Source organism: Ziziphus jujuba, chromosome 4, assembly GCF_031755915.1.
Source record: "Ziziphus jujuba cultivar Dongzao chromosome 4, ASM3175591v1".
NCBI lineage: Eukaryota > Viridiplantae > Streptophyta > Magnoliopsida > Rosales > Rhamnaceae > Ziziphus > Ziziphus jujuba.
In genome coordinates, this window is record NC_083382.1 from 11,943,348 (window position 1) to 11,957,971 (window position 14,624).

At 36.7% G+C, this 14,624-nt stretch overlaps 2 protein-coding genes across 2 annotated transcripts; both read left to right on the plus strand.

The window, feature by feature from the left end:
- Window positions 1-1,584: 1,584 nt before the first annotated feature.
- On the plus strand, window positions 1,585-2,817 carry LOC132803539 (receptor-like protein 7). Its single transcript, XM_060816749.1, has 3 exons — window positions 1,585-2,199; window positions 2,495-2,603; window positions 2,690-2,817. The coding sequence occupies exons 1-3, from the start codon at window positions 1,585-1,587 to the stop codon at window positions 2,815-2,817; spliced, it is 852 nt and encodes a 283-aa protein (XP_060672732.1).
- Window positions 2,818-2,880: 63 nt separating this feature from the next.
- On the plus strand, window positions 2,881-4,131 carry LOC132803540 (receptor like protein 27-like). The gene has a single exon (XM_060816750.1). The coding sequence runs from the start codon at window positions 2,881-2,883 to the stop codon at window positions 4,129-4,131; it is 1,251 nt and encodes a 416-aa protein (XP_060672733.1).
- The last annotated feature ends 10,493 nt before the right edge of the window (window positions 4,132-14,624 follow it).

Below are 14,624 nucleotides of genomic sequence, written 5' to 3' on the forward strand. Positions count from 1 at the left end.
TTTAAGTGTGAATTCTGAACAATATGAGCTTGGGTTGGCTATAGAAGTGAGACGCGCAAGAACACGATGAAGATGAAGATGAAGATGATGAAGCAGATGAATGGCTGAGATAGAATTTGTTTTGGATTAAAACGGTGCCATTAAGAGTTTTAGGTTCTTTAACTAATTTTTTAAAAATTAATTAAAAAATTAAAAAATATATAAAGAAAAATCAAGTTTAAAGGTCACATGACCGCATGTGATTTTTTTTTTTAACGATTTTTTTAAAAATTAACATATATAAATTAATATGAAATTTTTTAAAAACTAAAAAATATTATCTATCAAACATTTTTGTACAAAATCCTAACCAAAAAAAAAAAAAAGTAAAAAGTATTAATTCACATTTTGTCCCAAAAAAAAATAAGTTAATAAAATGATTGTATTATATATACATATATATTATTAAATCATATATATGCGGTGTCTATTATTATTCATAAACTTTTCATAACCAAACTATAGAAACTTATACATCCTTTTACCGCATAAGAAATTTTGTTTAAATAATATAAGCAAAACAATTGCTGCTGGTCAAAAATTTTATGACTGCCTAAAACTGTTGCCATTTAAGAGTTGGATTTCTCACTCAATAAATTAACATAATATTTTCCACCTCTGATTTTCCTTTTGCCTTTCTCTCTCTTCTTTTATTTTTTTGTTTTTTGGGGGGTTTCCCTCTATTTTCTTTTCTTATGCTATTTATTTATTTATGTAATTATTATTGCAAGTTTTACAAAAATTATTATTAACTTATATAGTTAAGACAAATATATGGATATTGTGTGTGTGTGTGCGCGCGCGCGCTCGCGGGTGCGTCTACACGTGTATTTCATGGTAATGAAGATGACCAAAGATAGTCTTCCTGTCATTGATCAGAAGAGACGACTTGACTGAGAAGTCCTATTCCATGACTTGTAGAAGGGTTTCCGATGTCTCTCTCCCCAGAATATAAGTTTCGCAAAATGATCCCCCTCAGATCAATTTTAAATGCACAAGACAGAAATTAAAATCAACATGATACGTATATATTGCTATTCTAATTAACTCCATTGACGAGATAGACATCAAGCTTGACTACTTTACAGAATAAAGGTAGACTCAATGTATGGAACATTTAACACGGCACAGAAGCTGCCAATTTTTTTCCATGGAAAAATTAGAGCATTTTAGAGCGCCACGCAAGTCAAATTATCAATAAATAACAGATAAAAGAAACTTACTGAAAATAATAATATTCTTTCTATTGGATCGCAATTAATGTGTAGAGACGACTTGACTTGGACTAGTTTTCATGGAAATTAGTATATAAGAAGGGATATCATTGTTGATATACACACTAATCCTTGTTCATCATCAAAACTGCTAAAGCTTTGTCAGGTCCTACTTGTTCATCTCATGCATAATCTGTGTTTTTCTTTGAAGCCGCTTTGTCTTGATGATGATAGGTCTTCCTTGTTGCAGTTCATAGATATGGTCGATGAACGAGTTCTCTTTAATCCTTTTGTCTATTCAAAGGTAAAAAACTGGACGGTATAAGGAGAGATGAGTGACTGCTGCACTTCTTGGGATGGTGTGAAGTGTGATCCAAACACCGGCCATGTGATTGAACTTGATGTGAGCAGCAGCTATCTGCACGGTTCTATCAACTCTGATAGCACCCTTTTCAGCCATGTTAACCTTGAGAAGCTTAATCTTGCTGAAAATGATTTCAGTTACTCTTCAATTCCCAAAGCTTTCAGTAAGCTTTCAAGGCTGAGTTATCTCAACCTTTCCCTTTGTAGATTTTCTGATCTAATCCCCAATGAAATTTTGGGACTCTCCAGATTGACTACTCTTGATTTGTCTGTCAATATTGATGTGTCATCTGAACAGAAGTTGCTGCAACTCAAAAATCCGGATTTGAAAAGCCTAATCCTGAACTTAAAAAGGCTTGAAGTACTTGATCTCAGTTTTGTTGACATATCCTCCACAGTGCCTGATATGTTGGCAGACTTGTCTACTTTGAGAGAGCTGTCGCTAAGAAGCTGTGGATTGAAGGGTGTGTTTCCCACGAGAATTTTTCAACTTCCTAATCTGCAATTTCTGAGCCTGTCGGATAACATAGACCTCTATGGTTCATTGCCTCCACTTCAGCGGAGTTCTCTTAAGTTGTTTAGCGTTTGCGAAGACTAGCTTCTTTTCTGGTGAGCTACCTCCTTCAATCGAAAATCTTCGTTCTTTGAATGTATTGATAGCGTTTGGTTGCAATTTTTATGGGTTTCCATCATCCATAGCTAAACTTAATCAGCTATCTTATCTTGACCTTTCAGAAAATAATTTTAGTGGCCAAATCCCTTCTTTCTTGGAAAAACTTACCAACTTGACATATTTATCACTTGCTTCCAATCAATTTACTGGTCCAATTCCGGAGTCATTTTGAAAACTCAGAAATTTGGAAACCCTTTTACTACAGAACAATAATTTCAATGGCACTGTGAATTTTGATATGTTTCTTGGCCTTAAAAATCTGAGCCAGCTTGATCTATCAAACAACAATCTTTCTGGTGTCACTGAACCAAGTGGTATCAATTCAACACTTTCACAGTTGACCATGCTACGACTGGACTCATACAACTTAAGAAAGTTCCCTGATTTCCTTATGAACCAGAAAAGTTTGAAGTGGTTGAGTCTTCAAGGAAACCAAATTGGTGGTCTAATACCCAAATGGATATGGACCGTGAGCGTGGAAACTTTGAAGGTCTTGAATCTTGCGAACAACTTCTTGATAGGCTTTGAACAAACCCCAGACAAGATTCAACTTCTTGGGTTAATCTACGTGTGTTGGTTCTATCTTTTAACATGCTGAATGGGTCATTACCAATTCCTCCACCTTCTACCCTTCTCTTTGACATTTCAGACAACAATTTAACTGGAGAATTTTCTCCTTCAATTTGTGATCTGCCGTTTCTTCAAATTCTTCATTTGTCTAACAACAGGTTGAGTGGTGTGATTCCAGAGTGTTTGGGAAACTCTGGCAACCGACTCTCAGTGTTAAATCTCAGAAACAACTCCTTTACTGGCAGCATTCCTGACACCTTCACAGATGGAACACTCTTGAGAGTGATTGATCTAAGCGATAATCATCTACAAGGTCAACTACCAAGATCACTAGCCAATTGCGGGATGCTTGAAAAGCTTGTTCTGAGTAACAATCAGCTCGATGACATTTTCCCTTCCTGGTTGGGGAATCTTCCAGAGTTGAGAGTCCTAGTGCTCAAATCCAATAAGTTCCATGGAGTTATAGAAGACCCACAAACCATCTTCCAACCCACCAAGTTGCGTATAATCGATATGTCCAACAACAAATTCGTTGGAAAATTGCCATCTAAATACATCCAGAGCTGGAATGCCATGAAAGATATCAGTTTCAATCTCTCAGCATACTTGCAGACAAACCCAGCTTTCAATGCACAAGAGTATTTATTGGAGACCAACTACGATGTAATAGTTACCATGAGAAACGACGGTTTTCTTATACGCTATGTGGTACTCCATGAAGATGTTGCAGTCATAGACCTCTCAAACAACAAATTTGATGGAGAAATTCCACAAGTCATAGGGGGTTTAAAGGGTCTCAACGGACTCAACCTATCCAATAACATTCTAAGTGGTGGAATACCGTCATCTTTTGGGAACTTAACAGAGCTTGAATTCTTGGATCTTTCTCACAACAAGCTCTCAGGAGAGATACCCAAACAACTCACAATTCTCAAGTTTCTTCAAGTCTTTGATGTCTCTCACAATCTTCTCACAGGACCTATACCACAAGGAAATCAATTTGACAAGTTCGAGAGCAGTTCATATGAAGGAAACTTGGGATTGTGTGGCCATCCATTGCTGCTGGAATGTGGAAATTCTGAGGGCTCAAAGTCGGAGTCAGAACTTGAATTTGATTGGAAAGTTGTGGGGATTGGATATGGATGTGGGCTAGCCATTGGATTATTTATTGGGCAAATTGTGATTTCAAAGAAGCACATGTGTTCTGCCATGAGTTTTAGAATATACAACAATTCAAGAAGAAGAAAGGGATGGATGAGGCTTAGGAAATGATGTCGAGTGTCAACCAATCACAAATAAATACCCAGATTGTGTTTTATAGTTTTTCTATGTACTAGTTTTATAGGATGTTTTTATTATTATTTATTATTATTATTATTATTAGATTGTCCTGTCAAAGAGGCCAAGGCAATTCGTGCGGACTCAGTTATTTGGGCTTCAAAACCGAACCAACTTTTGGATTTCAAACCAAACACATCAAGCTTTGGCCCATGTTATGCTGTTGAGGTTGGCTTTTTACGGACTTGGGCGTGTTTAGTCTTGGCTTTTAGAGGTGTTGCTTTGAATTGCTTTGAAATCTAAATAATTATATTTTGGTTGAAAACTATGATTCTATAGTATCGTAGGCATTCAGATATTTATTTTGAAGGTTTCCCAACTTTTCATACAGTAACTAGAATAACTTATTTCAAAATTTAATTGACCAATAGAACTTGCCTAAGTTATGTTAATTATATGACATAGATTTCCTCTCTAGTGTGCTTAATTGATTTCCTGATAAAGATTTATTTTACTGGACAATTATATTTTGCATAGATTCACACAAGAAAAATCATTTCCGGCACCACTCTTTTGGTTGCAAGAAGTGAGCGCTTTGGTTGCTAAAGAAACTCAGAGACCAAAAATTAATGGTCAACGAACTGTTGCTAAAAGGTGGTAATAGTAACTAAACAAAATATGGTAGCTAAAACTCAAAAGTTTCCGTGACCAAATTTGGATTTTTTAGTGATGAAGTAGTCTCTAAAAGGCCTACAAAATCACCATTTAGATATTAATATTTCGTAGTCTAAAGTTGTAAAACCAACCAATTTTATGGTTATTAGCGACTATTAATATGGTCACAAGAAAATAACTTTTTGGGACCAAATTTCTTGGTCACTAAAAATCGCTTACAGTCACTTGTGGTCTTCACGTGTTTGAAGATAATTTTAATCACCAATAATTGGCCACTGGTGCTCTATAGTCAGCAACCAGTCTCTGGTCACTAAACATTAAATATTTAGCAGCTTATTTGGACAAACCCTCAACAACCAAAATTTGGCCTCTAAAAGCTAAATATTTATAAGAACTATAATTGTAACTGCACAAATAATTTTCATTGCATAATAAAAAAACAAGATTCGAATGTGTACATAAACATTCAAAACATTTTGACCAAAAAAAATGTGTACAAACATAAACAATAAAATATATAAGTGCAGCTAACTTTAGAGATGATGGGGTGGTGGGCAATGGTGTAGTAGGAGGCTAATGTTGCATTGAACTTGTCATTGCATTAAACTTGATCTTGGTCTTTAAAAAACACGTGACATGTGATAATAAAATAATCAGGTGGCAGTCAAACCAAAACATAAGTTAATCCCTAAAATCAGTTTATCATATAACATTTGAACATATGCCAGACTTCAAAAGTTATATATAAAGAGTGATTAATTACAAGAGTGCATGATCATACGTATCCTATTTGGTTAAACAGAAGCCAAAAGATAGATGGTATGAAAATATAATGCCCATTATCTGAACATAGCAAAAACGTTCTCAACAGAGGTCTTTTTCTACTAAGATAAAGTAAGATGGCCAAACTTCCAATTGTCAGAAATCTCTAAAAAACTGCATAATTAATAAATACTAATAATATAAAAATTGACATACACAAAATCTCCAATTAGTTACTAACCGCCCAACCTTGGTTCTCAAGCATATGGCTAGCATTTTGGTTTCTGTGGGAAGTCTGGATACAACTATCATTTAATTATCAAAAGCTTTCCTCTACATCATCAATCCTAAACCAAGCACCTGAAATGAATACCCTTTTGTATAGAAAATTATGTAAATATATAAAGCAGAAAAAAATTTACGTCAAATGTATAGAAATATATGTATTTTTCATCATGTTGAGAACTACAAAAGTGAGGGTGTAAAATCATATTCACTATCTTGAAACAAAACATATTCACTATCTTAAAACAAAACATTCTTTGGAAAAAAGAGTGCCAGAATAATTGTATATCCAAAAGAAGAACTTGGAGAGACCCTTTTATACTAAAAAAAATACTATGAACAGGAAAATAGTTTACAATTTTTCTTGTAAATATATTTCATAAAATAAAAGAAAAGTAGATTATATATACACTCTCATTTGACAAAAATTTCCTTATTTTATTATGCATTTCACATTTCAAAAACACTTACAATTTATTCTCATCAAAAAGACACTCACAATCCCCAAAATTGGAAAGGGCATGATAAGTCCATTCAAACATAGTCAAGAATCACAACACAATCAAGAAGATAACATCCACAAGAATTAGCCATAAAACATAAAAATTAAAACAAATCCAGAGTCAAATATTATAATTATAATGATAATCTATGCCCTAAACATAATTCAGTAGATAAACCGTCAAGTATCCATGTCGTAGACCAATTTGGCAGCCAAAAAATTACAAAAAAATAAGAAATAAAATAATTGAATTGTTTTCATAACTATTCATGCAGTAAACCAATTTGGGAAACTATATGACCAAAGAAGATGTGAACCACTCATATTGTAACACCCTGTCCCAAAGTACAACAGAAATTTTCCAACTTTGACCGAGGTTGACCGTTGATCATTGACCGTTGACCTTTGACCGTTGACCGAATGGGTCAAAAGTTGATTTTTTGGCTCGGATGGAATTCTAGGTTGATTAAGGTACCGTTACGAAGTACACATTGGTATGAGTTTCTAGACTAGTAGCACGTCAAAAACGGAGCTACGGTTTGAAAGTTATGGGTAAAACAAGCTGAGATTCAAACTGTCCAAAAGGTACCGGGAGTTGACTTTTTATGGTTGTAGAATTTTGCTTTGACTTTTGTATGGTTGTAAAGTGCTCGTCGATACGAGTTTATAGACTAGCGGCACGCTTAAATTGGACACCTGGTTAAGAAGTTATGGACATGTGAAGTTTTCCGAATACCGTAATATTTTAATATATCTGGCTTAAGTGAACAGTGACACCACATGTCGACATCTGAGAGGTCCACATGGATGAACAGCGTCACCCACGGTGGCTTTTATTTTGGCAAAATAGGGGGGAGGAGAGAGAAAGAGAGAGAGGAGAGAGAGAGGGAGAGAGAAAACCACCGGCCGCCGGAGTTGCCAATTTTTCCGGCCGAATCTTGTCACACGCGCTGGCCAGATAGGAGCGCCTCTCCATTCCCGGCTAACCCCCAAAATTTCACGGCCAACCGACCAGCGACGCGCCCGGATTGGGGCTTTTCTGGCGGCAGCATCGATTTCTTCAACCGCCGAGATCTCCACATTTCGGCCTCCATTCTTGTCATCGCCAGTCCCGTTGGAACCCTCTCCCTTTCATCTACAAAACCCCCAAAAATCTTAGCCACTAACCACCGCACGCGCCGGTAGCAGCGACGGTTGTCGGTGACCGCGATGGCTCGCCGAAGAAATCACTATTCCGATGAGTACCCAGTAGCACCGCTGGTCCCTCCCCACTAATTCCGACCCCCTGAACCCAGATTAGGTGTCCTTTTCCTCCAATTCATGATGGTTAGGGAGAATCGAGGTTCTAAAAGCCGAAAGCTTTTCGACGAGATTCCGGACACCTCGGGTCCGATCTCCGGGAAGTAAGAGCGGATTCGTACTCCTCGTCACTCAAGCTTCGTTTTGGAGCACATGTGCTTCATGGAATTGATCCCATGGAGGATCTTAGGTTAATTGCGTGCTCCAGGTGAGTGACCCATCTTAAACCAATATTTTCCTTGAAATATTTAAAAATCAACTCATGCCCAAAAATAATATTAAAATCCAGATAGAATTAATTAATGAAAATACCTTGCTCATGCATAATAAATACAATTAAATCACAATAATAATAATCGGAAAATTCTTAGTAACCCAAAATCCCGTGGTTTCAGCAGCGGTGTTGTCGGGACGCCGAAGTGCCGTACGCAAGTTTCTCTCTTTAACCTCCCTGCCGGTCAGTGCTCGGGACGCTGGGTATCGGAGGGCATCACTGGTATATGGTGTGGTGCGTCAAGTATAAATTTTCAGATAGAAATTTCAAATCCTAAAGTATTCTAAAATTATTTATTGTATTTCATTACATTTTATTTATATTTGGATTATTTAATTATTATTAATTAAATTAATTGATTCCTTAGTTTTCGGGGAATACGAATATCGGATTTTGTGAAAATGTTTTAAAAGGGGAACATTTCCAACGGAGTGAATAGTGAGGGTTTTGAGAGAAAATATTACTTTCAAATGATTATTATTTAATTATTTATTTAATTGTTTGGTATTGAGTAATTAAATTCCTTTTATTGTTATATTGTTAATATTAAAAGTGTACAGTAGATAGTGTCACTCACTGAGATGATTAGCATCTCATATTTTTAAATTCCGTTCCCCTAGGTCTAGGTTGGGAGACGTTGATTGTCCAGGGCGAGCCCAACGTCTCAGTTCATTGCCGAAAGTCCAAGAAGCATTTCTTCCCTTTTTCCTCTCCATCTTGTATTACTTCTTTATCTGTCATCGTATTAATTCCACATTTATTTGTATAATGCTCTGTATATTGTATTGGACATTTAGTTGTTAATTATGCACTGATTTACTGTTATTCTTTTGGAGTGCTGCAAATTGTGGAATTATATTGTAGTAATGTGGGAGGAATAAGGGGATGTATATAGAAGTGTGTTTTCAGTGCAGGAAATCCGTGGTAAGTCCAACCCGTAGGGGAGGTTCTGCCGGATTTTCCATTGGAAGGTCCGGTAGGGTTTCCCTGGGATCAGGGTTTGTCTAGGGTTCCGGTGAGGAATTTTGGACGGGTCCTGACAATTGGTATCAGAGCTCTAGGTTCTAGTATTCCTAAGGGACTATGCATTGTTGTGCATCCCATCTGCGTCTAATCTCTTGTTTTACCCATCTTAAAGCATTCTTTCCCTTTGTCTTGAAGCAAATTTATTGTCCGAGTTTAAATAACTCTAATCTTTGAGGGTGTCAATTAGAATCACCTATCCTAACGGGGAAGTCCTATGGCCTAGTCGATGGTCGAGGATTGCCTTTTCTTTTTGAAGGTCAAGTAATGGGGGCAGATCCAATCTTTGAATCTTTTTGGGATCTGAAGCGACCCTAGATATGGATCGAGTAGTTATGCATCTTATATTTATGGGCCACTAGCATAAAGGAGTAAAGTTAAAGTGATTCACCTTACTTGAAGTGGTGCTTCATGGAGGAGTTAGGAGGCCTTTGCTGTGGTTAATTTCTGTCCTCGTCTCCAATGAGCTATTGGAGAATGGTTGTTAAGGGTCTATGGCCCAGGTGGTTGATGCCAAAGAAGATGGTGAGCGTTGGAACCGCTAATAGTGGGAAGCAATTCGAAAGCATTTTCCCAGCAAGTTATCTGGATTACGACCGTAAAAAGGATATCGAATCATTATTGATTTGGCTTTGGACATCGATCTATTTCAGTACCGCCATACCGTGCGACTCCATTAAAGTTAAAGGACTTAAAGGCTTAACTGCAAGATTTGGTGAATAAAGGTTTCACTAGGTCAAGCTTATCATCGTGAATGACATGCGTTTCATTCATGGAGAAGAATGATGGTTGCCTAAGGGTGTGTATCGGTTACCAACGACTTAACAAGATGACCACCCATAATCGATACTTGTTGTCGAGTATGGATGTGTGTCGATCAACTTCAAGGTGTCAAGATCTTTTTCCGATCAATTATTAAAAATTAAATACTTTTCAAAGTGATATTTGAAATTAAAGGTGTTTTATTCAAGTATTATTTGTTTATGTTCGTACATATATTTGTATGTTATATTGTTTGATATTATACTGCATATACTGCACTGTACGGAGGCGGCGAACCAATGTGGTCCATGTAGAGCTAGCCCCATAATCATGTTGCCTACGAGTCCAGGGGATCGGACGGCCAATATAGGCAACCACCCTGGTTTGTATTGGTAGCGAAGTGCCGGCGACAGCTGGAATCATGGATCACGTAGCATGTTAGAAGGTATCGTACGTACCTCCATTACGAGCGTGCATATTTCATTTTATGATATGGATTTTAAGATATGATTTTATGCATTTATTCATGTTTTTATTATTGTTCCAATGTGGAGTTTTAACAATTGCCTATGCAAGTTAAGGTATTTTAAACTAATTAAAATAATTTTTGTATTATTATTTCATTGATTTAATTAGTAAACTTCATAAATTATATTTTGATTTTTGAAGAAGTTTGGAAATTTAATTTGGGTTGATAAATTGTGTATATTTTATGTTGGTGGTATATTTGAAAAATATATTTTATTATTTATTTTATGTTATATTTTTCCAAGAGCGACTTAAAGTTTAAGTATCGCCAATTGAGAATCCAAAGTAGGATATCGTTGAGTTCAAAAAGGAGATCCTAAAGGAAGCACGTGATTCAATGTATGCGATACACCCCAAGGGTACAAAGATGTATGGAATGCTCACTAGATGACATTATAGTTTGGCACGATAATGAAAGTTGCAAGATTCGAATAAAGGTACTTAAGTCACCGACAAGTAAAAGTGGGGAGTAGAAACGTTTGAGATAGCTTCAATACTTGCCCATTTCCATGTCGGGTGGGGAGATGTAAACATGGATTTCGTGCTTAAACTATCATTCACAAAGAGAAGGTACGACAGCGTTTAGAGAATCAAACAAGATCCGGATAGCGATTAAAGTTCTACTTGGTTGTTGATGAGGTTAATGAGATGAGGATGATTCCTTAGGCATGGTTAAATGTTTAAGCATGGTTATTTTCATTCTAGAAGCTAGGATCTTGATATCTTATTTCCTTGGAGATTTAAGGTTCGTATTGGTGGTGCTTTATCGATTCAAGGTGGTTGATATTGTTAGTGATAATTTACAATGATAAGGAGTATGATTTTTGGGACGTAGTTAGAATTTAAGAAGTGTGGAATACTTTTATGGGTTAAGGATCTAATGATTTGTTCATAGTATTGGTGGTGATGCTAGAATTAAGATTTAAATTCCTTATTGCTTAAGGAGTGGATTCATGGAATTTATTTGAAATTGGGGGAACTTAGGGTTTTCAAGAATAGTATTTGGATGTTGAAAAATTTTATTCATGACCTTGATGAATTTAGTTAAAAGAAAGATTGATGTTTGTCGAGGTTAAGACTATTGGTTAATCAATGAGGAGTAAGGGTTTTATAATTGTAAGTGCTAGGAGGGTAATCGAAGACAAGAGAATTAATCTCAACCTTAACATGGTGATACCGGTATTTGAGGAAATTAGACTTAAGTTCTAATCTTACCTTTTGAATTGCTGATCAAGTTGCGAGAGTTGGTTGTTGATTTAAGGATGCATGCTTCAGAAGCATTTTATGGTTAGCGTTCGACTATGACCAAGACTTGTAGATTGTGTTCTCATGGCCTAGTTTGAATATCCTTAATTAGTGGGCATGAGAAGGAAAGTTGCACAAGAGGAAAGTTAAAATTCACTATTAGGCGTGATGGTAGTGTAGTGATAGTGGATGAGGTCTTTATTCCACTTGCTAAGTTAAGCTGCTCAGGTTCGGAAGAAGAGCTATACAGTTGTGTGTATACAGATCTTAGGAGGTGAAGCATACGTATTGGTCAACAAAACTATTTCTTAAGTTAAAGTCTACTGGTGAATTCACATAGTCGAGGAAAGTGACGTGAGAGTCGTGTAAACCGCGACTGATATTTTTATAAGTTTCGGTGACGTAAGATATTTCGAGGACAAAATTTTTATAAGGGGGGAAGATTGTAACATCCCGTCCCAAAGTAAAATAGAAATTTTCCAACTTTGACCGAGGTTGACCGTTGACTGTTGACTTTGACCGTTGACCATTGACCAAGGGGTCAAAAGTTGACTTTTTGACTGGGATGGAATTCTAGGTTGAGTGAGGTACCATTACGAAGTACACATTGGTACGAGTTCGTAGACTAGTAGCACGTCGAAAACGAAGCTACGGTTTGAAAGTTATGGGTAAAACAAGCCGAGATTCAAACTGTCCAAAAGGTGCTGGGAGTTGACTTTTTATGGTTGCAGAATTTTGCTTTGACTTTGGTATGGTTGTAAAGTGCTCGTCGATACGAGTTCATAGATTAGCAGCACGCTTAAATTGGACATCTGGTTGAGAAGTTATGGACATGTGAAGTTTTCCGAATATCGTAATATTTTAATATATTTGGCTTAAGCGAATAATGATGCCACGTGTTGACATCTGAGAGGTCCACGTGGATGAATAGTATCACCCACGGTGGCTTTTATTTTGGTAAAACAGGGGGGAGGAGAGAGAAAGAGAGAGAGGGAGAGAGAAAACCACCGGCCGCCGGAGTTGCCAATTTTTCCAGCTGAATCTTGTCACACATGCCGGCCAGGCAGGAGCACCTCTCCATTCCAGGCCAACCCCCAAAATTTCATGGCCAACCGACCGGCGACGCGCCTGGATCAGGGCTTTTTCCGGCGGCGGCGCCGATTTCTTTAACCGCCGAGATCTCCACATTCCGGTCTCCATTCTTGTTACCGCCGGTCCCGTTGGTACCCACTCCCTTCGATCTACAAAATCCCCAAAAATCTCAGTCACCAGCCACCACACGCGCCGGCATCGGCGACGGTTGCCGGTGAATTCACATCTTACATTTTCTTCTTTAGTATCACCAGCATGAATACTTTGATAATATATATATATATATACCCATTGATGCTAAACGGGATTTTGGGTTACTAAGAATTTCCCAATTATTATTATTGTGATTTAATTGTATTTATTATGCATGAGCAAGGTATTTTCATTAATTAATTATATCTGGATTTTAATATTATTTTTGGGCATGAGTTGATTTTTAAATATTTCAAGGAAAATATTGGTTTAAATTGGTGGTTTCAAATTTTATAATTATGCCCATGGAGTATTAATTGATGGACCGTGTGATACGAGAAAAATTATTTGTATATTGTTATCGGTGGTTTTCTACCGGAAATGTTAAAGAAAAATGTGGGAGGTTGAGTTCGAAAAATGGTATAATTTCCAAGGTAAAGTTTTTGAAAATTGGGTTATTATTTTAGACGCACTCATACAGTATTGGTGTTCTGGCTGTATATGTGGATTAGCGTGCAAGTTATAATGTCTCTCGTGAGTTGCCATTGGACCGAGGGCAGGCAAGTTTGATAATGGCCATAGCCGCCCCCCTCCGTGGCCGGGATGACCGTTTCAGCAGCGGCGCTGTCGGGATGCCGAAGCGCCGTATGCAAATTTCTCTCTTTAACCTCCCCGCCAGTCGGTGCTCGGGACGCTGGGTATCGGAGGGCATCACTGGTATATTGTGTGATGCATCAAGTATAAATTTTTAGATAGAAATTTCAAACCCTAAAGTATTCTAAAATTATTTATTGTATTTTATTACATTTTATTTATATTTGGATTATTTAATTATTATTTATTAAATTAATTGATTCTTTGGTTTTCGGGGAATACGAATATCGGGTTTTGTGAAAATATTTTAAAAGGGGAACATTTCCAACGGAGTGAATAGTGAGGGTTTTGAGAGAAAATATTACTTTCAAATGATTATTATTTAATTGTTTGGTATTGAGTAATTAAATTCCTTTTATTGTTATATTGTTAATATTAAAAGTGTACAGTAGATAGGGTCACTCACTGAGATGATTAGCATGTCATATTTTTAAATTACGTTCCCTTAGGTCCAGGTTGGGAGACGTTGATTGTCCAGGGCGAGCCCAACGTCTCAGTTCATTGCCGAAAGTCCAAGAAGCATTTCTTCCCTTTTTCCTCTCCATCTTGTATTACTTGTTTATCTGTCATCGTATTAATTCCACATTTATTTGTATAATGCTCTGTATACTGTATTGGACATTTAATTGTTAATTATGCACTGATTTACTGTTATTCTTTTGGAGTGCTGCAAATTGTGGAATTATATTGTAGTAACGTGGGAGGAATAAGGGGATGTATATAGAAATGTGTTTTCAATGCAGGAAATCCGTGGTAAGTCCAACCCTTAGGGGAGGTTCTGCCGGATTTTCCATTGGAGGGTCCGGTAGGGTTTTCCTGGGATCAGGGCTTGTCTAGGGTTCCGGTGAGGAATTTTGGACGGGTCTTGACACATATACAAACTAATACACATAATCAAGTAGAGAGTTTTAACATTTTTATGGTGTAACTGTATAAACAATCATTTGTAAGAAGATAAAAATCAATCCTTCATCTAATATATTAGGGAAATTTTATGTCTAACGAATTACAATGTAACTAGGTAAAATATTCATTACCTTCATTGAAAATAAGTGAACCAGTTAAACCTTTGCAATCTCATGGAAACTTTTAGTTGGTTCTGCATAAAACAAGATATGGCCATAAGATCAAAGAGTGGATACATGAATATAGAGAACCATGAACTAGAAATGTTGAAATTAGCAATTTGTACTC

What these genes read in the sequence shown, in the direction of transcription:
- LOC132803539 (XM_060816749.1), top strand. Translation starts at nt 1,585, where the DNA reads ATGAGTGACTGCTGCACTTCTTGGGATGGTGTGAAGTGTGATCCAAAC. An exon ending in GTTCTCTTAAGTTGTTTAGC is followed by an intron (nt 2,200 to 2,494) that starts GTTTGCGAAGAC and finishes CTTTTACTACAG; the next exon opens with AACAATAATTTCAATGGCAC. An exon ending in TGGTGTCACTGAACCAAGTG is followed by an intron (nt 2,604 to 2,689) that starts GTATCAATTCAA and finishes CTTATGAACCAG; the next exon opens with AAAAGTTTGAAGTGGTTGAG.
- LOC132803540 (XM_060816750.1), top strand. Translation starts at nt 2,881, where the DNA reads ATGCTGAATGGGTCATTACCAATTCCTCCACCTTCTACCCTTCTCTTT.